Source organism: Bufo bufo, chromosome 3 (genome assembly GCF_905171765.1).
Source record: "Bufo bufo chromosome 3, aBufBuf1.1, whole genome shotgun sequence".
Lineage (NCBI taxonomy): Eukaryota > Metazoa > Chordata > Amphibia > Anura > Bufonidae > Bufo > Bufo bufo.
Genome location: NC_053391.1, coordinates 29364512 through 29378864, shown reverse-complemented (window position 1 = coordinate 29378864; position 14353 = coordinate 29364512). Strand labels below are relative to the sequence as shown.

Here is a 14353-nt window from a genome sequence, read left to right as displayed (position 1 = left end):
TTCCAGTAACAAAGCAAGGGTTAACAGCCAAACAAAACTCAATATTTATGGCCCTGATTCTGTAGTTTACAGAAACACCCCATATGTGGTCGTAAACTGCTGTACGGGCACACGGCAGGGCGCAGAAGGAAAGGAATGCCATATGGTTTCTGGAAGGCAGATTTTGCTGGATTGTTTTTAGACACCATATCCCATTTAAAGCCCCCCTGATGCACCCCTAGGTTAGAAACTCCAAAAAAGTGGCCCCATTTTGGAAACTGCGGGATAAGGTGGCAGTTTTGTTGGTACTATTTTAGGGTACATATGATTTTTGGTTGCTCTATATTACACTTTTTGTGAGGCAAAGTAACAAAAAATAGAAATTTCATCTCCATTTGCCATTAACTCTTGTGGAACACTTAAAGGGTTAACAAAGTTTGTAAAATCAGTTTTGAATACCTTGAGGGGTGTAGTTTCCAAAATGGGGTCATTTTTTGGAGTTTATACTCTAGGGGTGCATCGGGGGGGGGGGCTTTAAATGGGACATGGTGTCAAAAAACCAGTCCAGCAAAAACTGCCTTCCAAAAACCATATGGCATTCCTTTCCTTCTGCGCCCTGCCGTATGCCCGTACAGCAGTTTTTGACCACATATGGGGCATTTCTATAAACTAAAGAATCAGGGCAATAAATATTGAGTTTTGTTTGGCTGTTAACCCTTGCTTTGTTATGGGAAAAAATGAATTAAAATGGAAAATTTGCCAAAAAATAGCTGTTTTAGCACTGTTTTTATTTTTTATTATTTACAACGTTCATCTGACAGGTTAGATCATGTGCTATTTTTATAGAGCAGGTTCTTACGGACGTGACGATACCTAATATGTATACTTTTTTATTTATTTAGGTTTTACACAATAATATCATTTTTGACACAAAAAAAAAAAAACATGTTTTAGTGTCTCCATAGTCTGAGAGCCATAGTTTTTTCAGTTTTTTGGCGATTGTGTCAGGTTGGGTATCATTTTTGCGGGATGAGATGACGGTTAGATTGGTACTATTTTGGGGTGCATATGACTTTTTGATCGCTTGCTATTACACTTTTTGTGATGTAAGGTAACAAAAAATAGCTTTTTTGACACCTTTTTTTTTTTTTTTTTTTTTTACAGTGTTCATCTGAGGGGTTAGTTCATGTGGTATTTTTATAGATCAGGTTCTTACGGACATGGCAATACCTAATATGTCTACCTTTTTATAATTTATCAGGGTTTTACACAATAATATCATTTTTGAAACAAAAGAAATTATGTTTTAGTATCTCCATAGTCTGAGACCCATATTTTTTTTATTTTTTGGGCCATTGTCTCATGTAAGGGCTCATTTTTTGCGGGATGAGGTGACGGTTTGATTGGTACTTTTTTGGCGTACATGCGACTTTTTTGATCACTTTTATTACCTTTTTTGGGAAGTAAGGTGGGCAAAATTTCAATTTCCTCATAGTTTTTATTTTTTTATTTTTATGGCGTTCACCGTGCGGGGAAAGTAACATGACCGTTTTATAGATCAGGTCGTTACGGACGCGGCGATACCTAATATGTGTAGTGTATTTTTTTTTATTTTTTTTTATTCAGTGATAAATGTGTTTTTTTGAAACTTTACTTTTTTCACTTTTTTAAACTATTTTTTTGACCCAGACCTACTTGGTTCTTGAAGATCCAGTGGGTCTGATGTCTGTATAATACAGTACAGAACAATATATATTGTACTGGACTGTATTTTACTTACACTGAACAGATCTATGCTTTTAGCACAGATCTGTTCAGCACCATGGACAGCAGGACGCCTGAGAGGCGTCCTGTTGCCATGGGAACCTTCCCCGTCTGCTCAGTACTGTTCAGAACTGCGCAGACGGGGAAGGGTAAGTACAGGGCTGAGGGGGGCTCTCTGGGGGCTCTCTCCCTCTCCCATCGGGGGGCTGCAAAGGCACAGCAGCCCCCCGATGGGAGAGGGAGGGAGCTCCCTGCGCTGTTAACCTTTTCCATACAGCGGTCCGTACGGACCGCTGTATGGAAAGGGTTAAACGGCTGACATCGCATCGCAGATGTCAGCCGTTTATACCAGGGTGCCAGCAATGTGCTGGCACCCTGGTATACCCACTCTACACCAACGATCATTGAAGGGGAGGCGGGCGGGGGATCGCGATCCCGCCTGCCGCACCGCCCGCCTCCCGCACCGCCCCCACCGCCTGCGATACCCCCCCCTGCACCACCCGCCCACCTAATAACATTCAGGGGTGCAGGGGGAGGGGGAAATATTTATTTTAGACATACTAAAGTTTCTGATCCCCGCGGTCAGGGACCGCGGGGATCAGAAACCGCAGAAAGCGCTACAAACCGCAGGTCTGAATTGACCTGCGGTTTGCAGCGATCGCCGACATGGGGGGGTCACAGGACCCCCCTCGGCATTGACCTAAGGTGCCCGGCTGTGTGTGACAGCGGGGATCTCAGCGCTGTCACCATGTCTGCAGACATGGTGACAGTTAAATGCCATGACATGTATACTCATCATGGAGCGCTAAGTAGCAGTGCGCCATGACAAGTATACTCATCATAGGTCGGGAATATTTTCACACTATCTCCTTCTCTGATCGCTTCCCTGACAGGAATTGGGGCGATCAGAGAAGGAGAAGCACATAGTCCCTCCCTAATCCCCCCTTACCTGCCCCGATGCGCTGTGATTGGTCCCTCTGCAGTAATGGACCAATCACAGCGATCGTGGGCGGGTCAGAGCTACAATACAGCTCCTGCCGGCTTCTCTGGTTGCCTAGCAACCCCAGCACGCCGGCTTCACTGAAGCTTCAGCGCTTCGCTCCCTGCGCTGACAGTGAAAGCCGATCACGTACATGCACGTGGGGATGCGGTGAGGCACCACATTCCCCCACGTACATGTACGTGATGTTGCGTGAAGGGGTTAAAGGCAGCAGATCCTGATTGCTATCCGAGCTGATCACAGTGTGTTATGTTGGTGGCACGTGTGAATTGGGACTAGTGCTCAGTACTAGTACCTTACAGCACTGACAGAGTTAATCCTTTCTTCTTGCTCCCTGTCCAGCTGCTGATTAAGGTGCTACTCAGCCTCCCTATTTAGCTGGGCTGTGGTCCCCCGTCCTAGCCTGAGCTTTGTGGTTTCGTAGTCTCTGTCTGACTACTTGTGTACTATACCTTGCCTGTCTACCAATTCTGCTCCTTGCTGCCTGCCCTGACCTTTGAACTGCCACCTGGACTACTCACATACCCTGCCTGCCCTGACCTTGGACTGTGTTCAGACTACGCTTGATTCTTTGTACCGGTATCCTTGTCAACTATACCAGGACTACTCCATAAGGCAGCGGACTGATTGGTTTCCTGCAGCGAAGTCCAGAACCCTGTACAGAGGTTAAAAGGTGAATACCAGGAAAGTGCCAGGGCCAGGTTCTTCCAAAAGAAATGGGCCTTAGTAGATGTTACTCACGATAAGTGAACCATACTAATCTCATCCATGGTGGAACCCAGGTAAGTTATACTTTTACAGATGGGATACTGCAGTAGACTCATTCCACCAAAATTAATACATAACCCTCCACATCTCCACAATTACAAACTGCAGAACTAAAAAAAATAAAAAAAAATAAAAACACAAACAACCCTGGAGCTACGAGTGAATCGATGAAGATTTTCGCGAATATTTGTCATATATTCGCAAATTCTAGAATTCGCAACCTCCACTCATTATTTTCTTGATTGCGAAAATCGTTAATCATAAAATTGGCGATAAAAAATTTGCAATACGAAAATTTGCGATCAACACTACTCCTAAAGTCAAAGATATTGCAGTCTTCTCATTGGCCCACAAGCAAGAAGCAGTGAGGGATCATGGGTACTGATGAAAAAAAAACAAGAATATTCGCGATTATGAAGATATAGCACACGATTATGAAGATATAGCACTATATTCTACACTGCGTGCAGAATTATTAGGCAAATGAGTATTTTGACCACATCATCCTCTTTATGCATGTTGTCTTACTCCAAGCTGTATAGGCTCGAAAGCCTACTACCAATTAAGCATATTAGGTGATGTGCATCTCTGTAATGAGAAGGGGTGTGGTCTAATGACATCAACACCCTATATCAGGTGTGCATAATTATTAGGCAACTTCCTTTCCTTTGGCAAAAATGGGTCAAAAGAAGGACTTGACAGGCTCAGAAAAGTCAAAAATAGTGAGATATCTTGCAGAGGGATGCAGCACTCTTAAAATTGCAAAGCTTCTGAAGCGTGATCATCGAACAATCAAGCGTTTCATTCAAAATAGTCAACAGGGTCGCAAGAAGCGTGTGGAAAAACCAAGGCGCAAAATAACTGCCCATGAACTGAGAAAAGTCAAGCGTGCAGCTGCCAAGATGCCACTTGCCACCAGTTTGGCCATATTTCAGAGCTGCAACATCACTGGAGTGCCCAAAAGCACAAGGTGTGCAATACTCAGAGACATGGCCAAGGTAAGAAAGGCTGAAAGATGACCACCACTGAACAAGACCCACGTCAAGACTGGGCCAAGAAATATCTCAAGACTGATTTTTCTAAGGTTTTATGGACTGATGAAATGAGAGTGAGTCTTGATGGGCCAGATGGATGGGCCCGTGGCTGGATTGGTAAAGGGCAGAGAGCTCCAGTCCGACTCAGACGCCAGCAAGGTGGAGGTGGAGTACTGGTTTGGGCTGGTATCATCAAAGATGAGCTTGTGGGGCCTTTTCGGGTTGAGGATGGAGTCAAGCTCAACTCCCAGTCCTACTGCCAGTTTCTGGAAGACACCTTCTTCAAGCAGTGGTACAGGAAGAAGTCTGCATCCTTCAAGAAAAACATGATTTTCATGCAGGACAATGCTCCATCACACGCGTCCAAGTACTCCACAGCGTGGCTGGCAAGAAAGGGTATAAAAGAAGAAAATCTAATGACATGGCCTCCTTGTTCACCTGATCTGAACCCCATTGAGAACCTGTGGTCCATCATCAAATGTGAGATTTACAAGGAGGGAAAACAGTACACCTCTCTGAACAGTGTCTGGGAGGCTGTGGTTGCTGCTGCACGCAATGTTGATGGTGAACAGATCAAAACACTGACAGAATCCATGGATGGCAGGCTTTTGAGTGTCCTTGCAAAGAAAGGTGGCTATATTGGTCACTGATTTGTTTTTGTTTTGTTTTTGAATGTCAGAAATGTATATTTGTGAATGTTGAGATGTTATATTGGTTTCACTGGTAAAAATAAATAATTGAAATGGGTATATATTTGTTTTTTGTTAAGTTGCCTAATAATTATGCACAGTAATAGTCACCTGCACACACAGATATCCCCCTAAAATAGATAAAACTAAAAACAAACTAAAAACTACTTCCAAAAATATTTAGCTTTGATATTAATGAGTTTTTTGGGTTCATTGAGAACATGGTTGTTGTTCAATAATAAAATTAATCCTCAAAAATAATAATTCTGCACTCCCTGTATATATTCGCGAATTCTCAAAGTTCCAATATTCGCGCTAAAAATTTGCGATTAGAATATTCGCGATCAACACTACTGGTTATATGGCTCAATACTATGAAATGTATCTCCAACAATTTCTATCTTGGAGGAGCTCATAAACCACAGACTTCTAGATCTTATTAATTTGCACCCAACATATTTCTTATGTTTTTGATTTCCATGCCAAATATCTCATCTAGAGATGAGCGAGGTTTTGATAAAATTAGATTCGATGCTTAGCTGAACTTTAACAAGAAATTCGATTTGATACAAACTACTTCGTCACAAATCACTTTTCATTGTAGGGAGTGGGGGCAATGATGGGGAACGGTGGTAGCGCTACCCCCTCATCATTTAACCCCTCAGGTGCCACGTTCAGCGCTGATCACGGCATCTGTGACTCACATTAAGCTATTCTGGGGTTAATCATTCACTTGCTTGCAGAGAGGCTGTCTGCACACCCAGCGTGATCACATGGTGAGGTTATCACGCACGCTCACCGCATTTTAAGCATTTTAAGAAAAATTGATTTGTTACCACGAAGCACAAGGAAATTCGGCTTCGCGGCAAATCAAATTTTTCCACTTCGGATACTTCGATTCGCTCAAAACTATTCTCAGCCTATGTCGTTTTCTGAAACTTGGATGGTGTGGAAAAACAGATATTACATTAACCACCTCTGGACCGCCTAACGCAGGATCGCGTTCCGGAGGTGGCAGCCCTGCGCAGAGTCACGCATATATGCGTCATCTCGCGATGGCCGAGATTTCCTGTGAACGCGCGCACACAGGAACGGAAGGTAAGAGAGTTGATCTCCAGCCTGCCAGCGGCGATCGTTCGCTGGCAGGCTGGAGATGTGTTTTTTTTAACCCCTAACAGGTATATTAGACGCTGTTTTGATAACAGCGTCTAATATACCTGCTACCTGGTCCTCTGGTGGTCCCCTTTGTTTGGATCGACCACCAGAGGACACAGGTAGCTCAGTAAAGTCCCACCAAGCACCACTACACTACACTACACACCCCCCCCCCCCCGTCACTTATTAACCCCTTATTAGCCCCTGATCACCCCTGATCACCCCATATAGACTCCCTGATCACCCCCCTGTCATTGATTACCCCCCTGTAAAGCTCCATTCAGATGTCCGCATGATTTTTACGGATCCACTGATAGATGGATCGGATCCGCAAAACGCATCCGGACGTCTGAATGAAGCCTTACAGGGGCATGATCAATGACTGTGGTTATCACCCCATATAGACTCCCTGATCACCCCCCCTGTCATTGATTACACCCCTGTCATTGATCAACCCCCTGTAAAGCTCCATTCAGACGTCCGCATGATTTTTACGGATCCACTGATAGATGGATCGGATCCGCAAAACACATCCGGACGTCTGAATGAAGCCTTACAGGGGCGTGATCAATGACTGTGGTGATCACCCCATATAGACTCCCTGATCACCCCCCTGTCATTGATCACCACCCTGTCATTGATCACCCCCCTGTAAAGCTCCATTCAGATGTCCGCATGATTTTTACGGATGCACTGATAGATGGATCCGATCCGCAAAACGCATCCGGACGTCTGAATGAAGCCTTACAGGGGCATGATCAATGACTGTGGTGATCACCCCATATAGACTCCCTGATCACCCCCCTGTCATTGATTACCCCCCTGTAAAGCTCCATTCAGATGTCCGCATGATTTTTACGGATCCACTGATAGATGGATCGGATCCGCAAAACGCATCCGGACGTCTGAATGAAGCCTTACAGGGGCGTGATCAATGACTGTGGTGATCACCCCATATAGACTCCCTGATCACCCCCCTGTCATTGATCACCCCCCTGTCATTGATCACCCCCCCTGTCATTGATCACCCCCCTGTCATTGATCACCCCTCTGTAAGGCTCCATTCAGATATTTTTTTGGCCCAAGTTAGCGGAATTATTTTTTTTTTTTCTTACATAGTCTCATATTCCACTAACTTGTGTCAAAAAAAAAAATCTCACATGAACTCACCATACCCCTCACGGAATCCAAATGCGTAAATTTTTTTAGACATTTATATTCCAGACTTCTTCTCACGCTTTAGGGCCCCTAGAATGCCAGGGCAGTATAAATACCCCACATGTGACCCCATTTCGGAAAGAAGACACCCCCAGGTATTCCGTGAGGGGCATATTGAGTCCATGAAAGATTGAAATTTTTGTCCCAAGTTAGCGGAACGGGAGACTTTGTGAGAAAAAAATTAAAAATATCAATTTCCGCTAACTTGTGGCAAAAAAAAAAAATTTCTATGAACTCGCCATGCCCCTCATTGAATACCTTGGGGTGTCTTCTTTCCAAAATGGGGTCACATGTGGGGTATTTATACTGCCCTGGCATTCTAGGGGCCCCAAAGCGTGAGAAGAAGTCTGGTATCCAAATGTCTAAAAATGCCCTCCTAAAAGGAATTTGGGCACCTTTGCGCATCTAGGCTGCAAAAAAGTGTCACACATCTGGTATCGCCGTACTCAGGAGAAGTTGGGAAATGTGTTTTGAGGTGTCATTTTACATATACCCATGCTGGGTGAGAGAAATATCTTGGTCAAATGCCAACTTTGTATAAAAAAATGGGAAAAGTTGTCTTTTGCCAAGATATTTCTCTCACCCAGCATGGGTATATGTAAAATGACACCCCAAAACACATTCCCCAACGTCTCCTGAATACGGCGATACCACATGTGTGACACTTTTTTGCAGCCTAGGTGGGCAAAGGGGCCCATATTCCAAAGAGCACCTTTAGGATTTCACAGGTCATTTACCTACTTACCACACATTAGGGCCCCTGGAAAATGCCAGGGCAGTATAACTACCCCACAAGTGACCCCATTTTGGAAAGAAGACACCCCAAGGTATTCCGTGAGGGGCATGGCGAGTTCCTAGAATTTTTTATTTTTTGTCACAAGTTAGTGGAAAATGCTTATTTTTTTTTTTTTTTTTTTTTCATACAAAGTCTCATATTCCACTAACTTGTGACAAAAAATAAAAAGTTCCATGAACTCACTATGCCCATCAGCGAATACCTTGGGGTCTCTTCTTTCCAAAATGGGGTCACTTGTGGGGTAGTTATACTGCCCTGGCATTCTAGGGGCCCAAATGTGTGGTAAGGAGTTTGAAATCAAATTCTGTAAAAAATGACCTGTGAAATCCGAAAGGTGCTCTTTTGAATATGGGCCCCTTTGCCCACCTAGACTGCAAAAAAGTGTCACACATCTGGTATCTCCGTAATCGGGAGAAGTTGGGGAATGTGTTTTGGGGTGTCATTTTACATATACCCATGCTGGGTGAGAGAAATATCTTGGCAAAAGACAACTTTTCCCATTTTTTTATACAAAGTTGGCATTTGACCAAGATATTTATCTCACCCAGCATGGGTATATGTAAAAAGACACCCCAAAACACATTCCTCAACTTCTCCTGAATACAGAGATACCAGATGTGTGACACTTTTTTGCAGCCTAGGTGGGCAAAGGGGCCCACATTCCAAAGAGCACCTTTCGGATTTCACAGGTCATTTACCTACTTACCACACATTTGGGCCCCTAGAATGCCAGGGCAGTATAACTACCCCACAAGTGACCCCATTTTGGAAAGAAGAGACCCCAAGGTATTCGCTAATGGGCATAGTGAGTTCATGGAAGTTTTTATTTTTTGTCACAAGTTTGTGGAATATGAGACTTTGTAAGAAAAAATAAATAAATAAAAAATCATCATTTTCCACTAACTTGTGACAAAAAATAAAAAATTCTAGGAACTCGCCATGCCCCTCACGGAATACCTTGGGTGTCTTCTTTCCAAAATGGGGTCACTTGTGGGGTAGTTATACTGCCCTGGTATTCTAGGGGCCCAAATGTGTGGTAAGGAGTTTGAAATCAAATTCAGGAAAAAATGAGGAGTGAAATCCGAAAGGTGCTCTTTGGAATATGGGCCCCTTTACCCACCTAGGCTGCAAAAAAGTGTCACACATCTGGTATCCCCGTACTCAGGAGAAGTTGAGGAATGTGTTTTGGGGTGTCTTTTTACATATACCCATGCTGGGTGAGATAAATATCTTGGTCAAATGACAACTTTGTATAAAAAAATGGGAAAAGTTGTCTTTTGCCAAGATATTTCTCTCACCCAGCATGGGTATATATAAAAAGACACCCCAAAACACATTCCCCAACTTCTCCTGAATACGGAGATACCAGATGTGTGACACTTTTTTGCAGCCTAGGTGGGCAAAGGGGCCCATATTCCAAAGAGCACCTTTCGGATTTCACAGGTCATTTTTTACAGAATTTGATTTCAAACTCCTTACCACACATTTGGGCCCCTAGAATGCCAGGGCAGTATAACTACCCCACAAGTGACCCCATTTTGGAAAGAAGAGACCCCAAGGTATTCGCTGATGGGCATAGTGAGTTCATAGAACTTTTTATTTTTTGTCACAAGTTAGTGGAATATGAGACTTTGTAAGAAAAAAAATAAAATAAAAATAAATCATAATTTTCCGCTAACTTGTGACAAAAAATAAAAAGTTCTATGAACTCACTATGCCCATCAGCGAATACCTTAGGGTGTGTACTTTCAGAAATGGGGTCATTTGTGGGGTGTTTGTACTGTCTGGGCATTGTAGAACCTCAGGAAACATGACAGGTGCTCAGAAAGTCAGAGCTGCTTCAAAAAGCGGAAATTCACATTTTTGTACCATAGTTTGTAAACGCTATAACTTTTACCCAAACCATTTTTTTTTTACCCAAACATTTTTTTTTATCAAAGACATGTAGAACTATAAATTTAGAGCAAAATTTCTATATGGATGTCGTTTTTTTTTGCAAAATTTTACAACTGAAAGTGAAAAATGTCATTTTTTTGCAAAAAAATCGTTAAATTTCGATTAATAACAAAAAAAGTAAAAATGTCAGCAGCAATGAAATACCACCAAATGAAAGCTCTATTAGTGAGAAGAAAAGGAGGTAAAATTCATTTGGGTGGTAAGTTGCATGACCGAGCAATAAATGGTGAAAGTAGTGTAGGTCAGAAGTGTAAAAAGTGGCCTGGTCTTTCAGGGTGTTTAAGCACTGGGGGCTGAGGTGGTTAATAAAGGACCACAAACCTCTGCTGAGTAGAGCCGTTGTCTGGGGCTGTCGTGGTAGGAGATACGATTCCATTTGTCGATGGTCCTGCCAAAATCAACAATTCAATTTAGATGGTCATGAAGTTAACCACTGAGTTATTCTACACCATTGACTTTCTCTTCACCATAATACAGGGGTCAGCAATCTCCAGCACTCCAGCTATTGAAAAACTGTTTTTGGAACTCAAATCAATGTGAATGGAGCATGCTGGGAGTTGTAGTTTCACTACAGCTGAAGTGCCAAACCTGTCATAATATATATAAGCATTTGGTCTCCCTATTGTCAGCTACAACACCCTTGTCCCCAGCTACGTCTCCTGCATCCTCCAATAATAGTTGCAACAAACATCTCCCTGAGAAGGGCCCACTCAAGAAATCTTATATGTTAGGACTTTATTTCATAGTTGACCCTTCCCCCTGCTGTAAGAGACAGAGTATGTGCAAGAAGGAAAGAATGGAGAAACTGTCATAGAGAAAATCTTTCCATTCAGATGGATGAAATGTTTTGCATTAAAGGGTTATTCCAGTTTCAAGATGTTATCCTCAGGATAGGACATCAATATCCAATCGGCAGGGGTCCGACATTCGGCACAACCACTGATCAGCTGTTTGAAATGGCTGCCGCGCTAGTACGAGAGCTGCATCCTCTTCGATATATACCTGCACACCGTTGGCGGTGCATGGTACTTACGGCTTCCGCTCCCATTCACTTAAATGGGATGAAGAACTATAATTACCCGACATAACCACTACAACGTGAAGGGCCTGCAGGTAAATATTGAAGAGGATGCAACTTTCGCACTAGTGCGCACCCCCTCGGTGCCAAGAGTCAGACCCCCAGCGATCTGGTTTTGGCGACCTGTCCTGAGGATGTCTTCAATATCAAGGAATCGGAAAACCCCCTAAAATCCTCCCAGACAAAACATACAGTGCTGCCCATAATTATTCATACCCCTGGCAAATTCTGACTTAAAGAGGACCTTTCACTAGAATAAAACATCTAAACTAACTATACAGACATGTAGAGCAGCGCCCAGGGATCTCCTGGGTGGCGCCTAACTATGAAGATACCGGAGGCTATACCAGGAGAACGGATCGGCGCCCAGGTATAACAGTAAGTTCAGGGGGATCACTGGGCGCCGCTCTCCATGTCTGTATAGTTAGTTTAGATGTTTTATTCTAGTGAAAGGTCCTCTTTAAAGTTACTTTTATTCAACTAGCGAGTAATTTTTTTTACGGGAAATGACATAGGTGTCTCCCAAAAGATAATAAGACGATGTACAAGAGGCATTATTGTGGGGAAAAAAACATTTCTCAGCTTTTATTTACATTTGAGCAAAAAATACAAGATGTTCCGCACTGTGGAAAATCTCAGAGGACGTGGTTGGAAGCCAAAAATGACACCTGTGCTGGCCAGGAGGATAGTTAGAGAGGTGAAAAAGAATCCAAGGATCACCACCAAGACCATCCTGGTGAATCTGGGCTCTGCTGGTGGCAATGTCTCAAGGCAGACAATCCAACGGACACTGCACACCGCTGGGTTCCACGGATGCAGACCAAGGCAGACGCCACTTCTCCAGATAAGGCACACAAAAGCTCGCTTGGCCTTTGCAAAAGCTCATCTGGACAAAGAAGAAGACTTCTGGTCTTCTGTGTTATGGTCAGATGAAACAAAAATTTAATTGTTTGGTCACAATGATGTTTCCTTCATTTGGCGTAAAAAAGGAGAAGCCTTCAACCCAAAGAACACCATCCCCACTGTCAAACATGGTGGTGGGAACCTAATGCTTTGGGGGTCTTTTTCAGCCAATGGACCAGGGAACCTAATCACCGTAAACGGCACCATGAAAAAAGAGCAATACATGAGGATTCTTAACGACAACATCAGGCAGTCTGCAGAGAAACTTGGCCTTGGGCACCAGTGGACATTTCAGCATGACAATGACCCAAAACACACAGCAAAGTGGTGAAGAAATGGTTAGCAGACAACAACATTAACGTTTTGGAGTGGCCCAACCAGAGTCCAGACGAATCCAATTGATAATCTGTGGAGGGAGCTAAAGATCAGGGTGATGGCAAGAAGACCCTCCAACCTGAAAGATTTGGAGCTCATTGCTAAAGATGAATGGGCAAAAATACCTGTGGAGACAAAAAGCTGGTCTTCAATTATAGGAAGCGTTTGATTGCTGTAATAGCCAATAAAGGCTTTTTTTATTTATTATTGAGAAGGGTATGAATAATTTTGGACTGGACACTTTTTGCTCAAATGTAAATAAAAGCTGAGAAATGTTTTTTTTTTCCCCCACAATAATGCCTCTTGTACATCGTCGTATTATCTTAAGAGACACCTATGTAATTTCCTGTCAAAAAATTACTTGCTGGTTGAATAAAAGTAACTTTAAGTCAAAATTTACCAAGGGTATGAATAATTATGGGCAGCACTGTATTTACTGCACGTTTCCTTAATGAAGCTCTGCCAGTTCTTTTTGCCTCTATTGTTTGTAAATGTGCCATTTTACATAACTGATCGTTACATAATTTACAGTTCCTTAGTTTGCATAATCGCTTAGCATAATCTATTTGCATACTTTACATCATCGTTTACATATCTATTACTTAATATGACATAAGTTTTCACCGTGTGCTGTGTACACATGCCCTTTTACCCCAGCTATGCTGAAGAGTCAGAAGATAATAAGGAGTTTCTAGCCCGAGCTTCTGGAATTCCCCGTACTTTCTTCACATGTGAAATACTCTGCAGTGTTAGTATTTTGCACATCTGTTTCTGAAGATTAAAACCTAAAGCAAATGTAATGTCCATTTGTGCAGGGATGTCACTATGTCCCCTAGATTATATATTTTGACATTTGACTAGCCCTTCCCATCATCTGGACCTCTGCATTTTCCTGGTCTTGTGCTATCTTGTAGTCCTCCTAATGTAATGCAGGTGTACAGCTATTAAGTATGGGAATAGACAAACATGTTTTTCTTCTGGCAGAAACAGCTCCACTCTTGCTTATAGGCTGTGTCTGGTATTACAGGTCAACGATACTCTTGAATGGGGCTGAGTTGCAATACCACATAAAGCCTGTAGACAAGAGTGGTGCTGTTTATAGAAGAAACCATATATAATTTTCCTGTTCTGATGGGCACCAAAGCAAAAGTCCTTACTTGAAGCTCCTGGGTCCTTGTGCAAAATGTATCTTTGGGATCCCTCAGGCACCAGGGCCTGGGGTGCAACTGCTACCACTGCACCCCAGCATAAGTTGAACAGATTGCTGGGGCATCTCACCATTGAAACAGTGCTGTTCTTTTGGAAAAGCTTTTTTGAAATTGCTAAAAGTTCTTACTATCGATTCAGTAACAAAGGACATTCAATAGCCCCCTAAAAGGGGTTGTCCAGTCCTTACTATTGATGGTCTATCCTCAGGACAAGCTATCTATATCAGAGCTGAATTAAGCGCTGGGACTAGACAGCTCCATCTAATGTGTAGTGGACGGAGCTGGTTACTGCAGCACTGCTCACAATGAAGTGATTTCCGATGCTGAAGCTACCACAGATCAGCTGTTAGGAGGGGGTGCAGAGTGGCAGGGCCCCCCACTGATCAGATATTAATCCATCGTAAAGGAATGGACAACCCCGGGGGTTATG

The 14353-nt window shown here is 43.1% G+C and overlaps 1 protein-coding gene across 1 annotated transcript in view; it reads right to left on the bottom strand.

The window, feature by feature from the left end:
* Positions 1-14353, bottom strand: part of LOC120993187 (T-lymphocyte activation antigen CD86-like) — a 70863-nt gene that overhangs the window by 8644 nt on the left and 47866 nt on the right. Inside the window, exon 6 of the mRNA XM_040421747.1 lies at positions 10681-10747. Within this exon, the coding sequence (XP_040277681.1) occupies positions 10681-10747 (67 nt within the window). The remainder of the gene's footprint in view (positions 1-10680; positions 10748-14353) is intronic.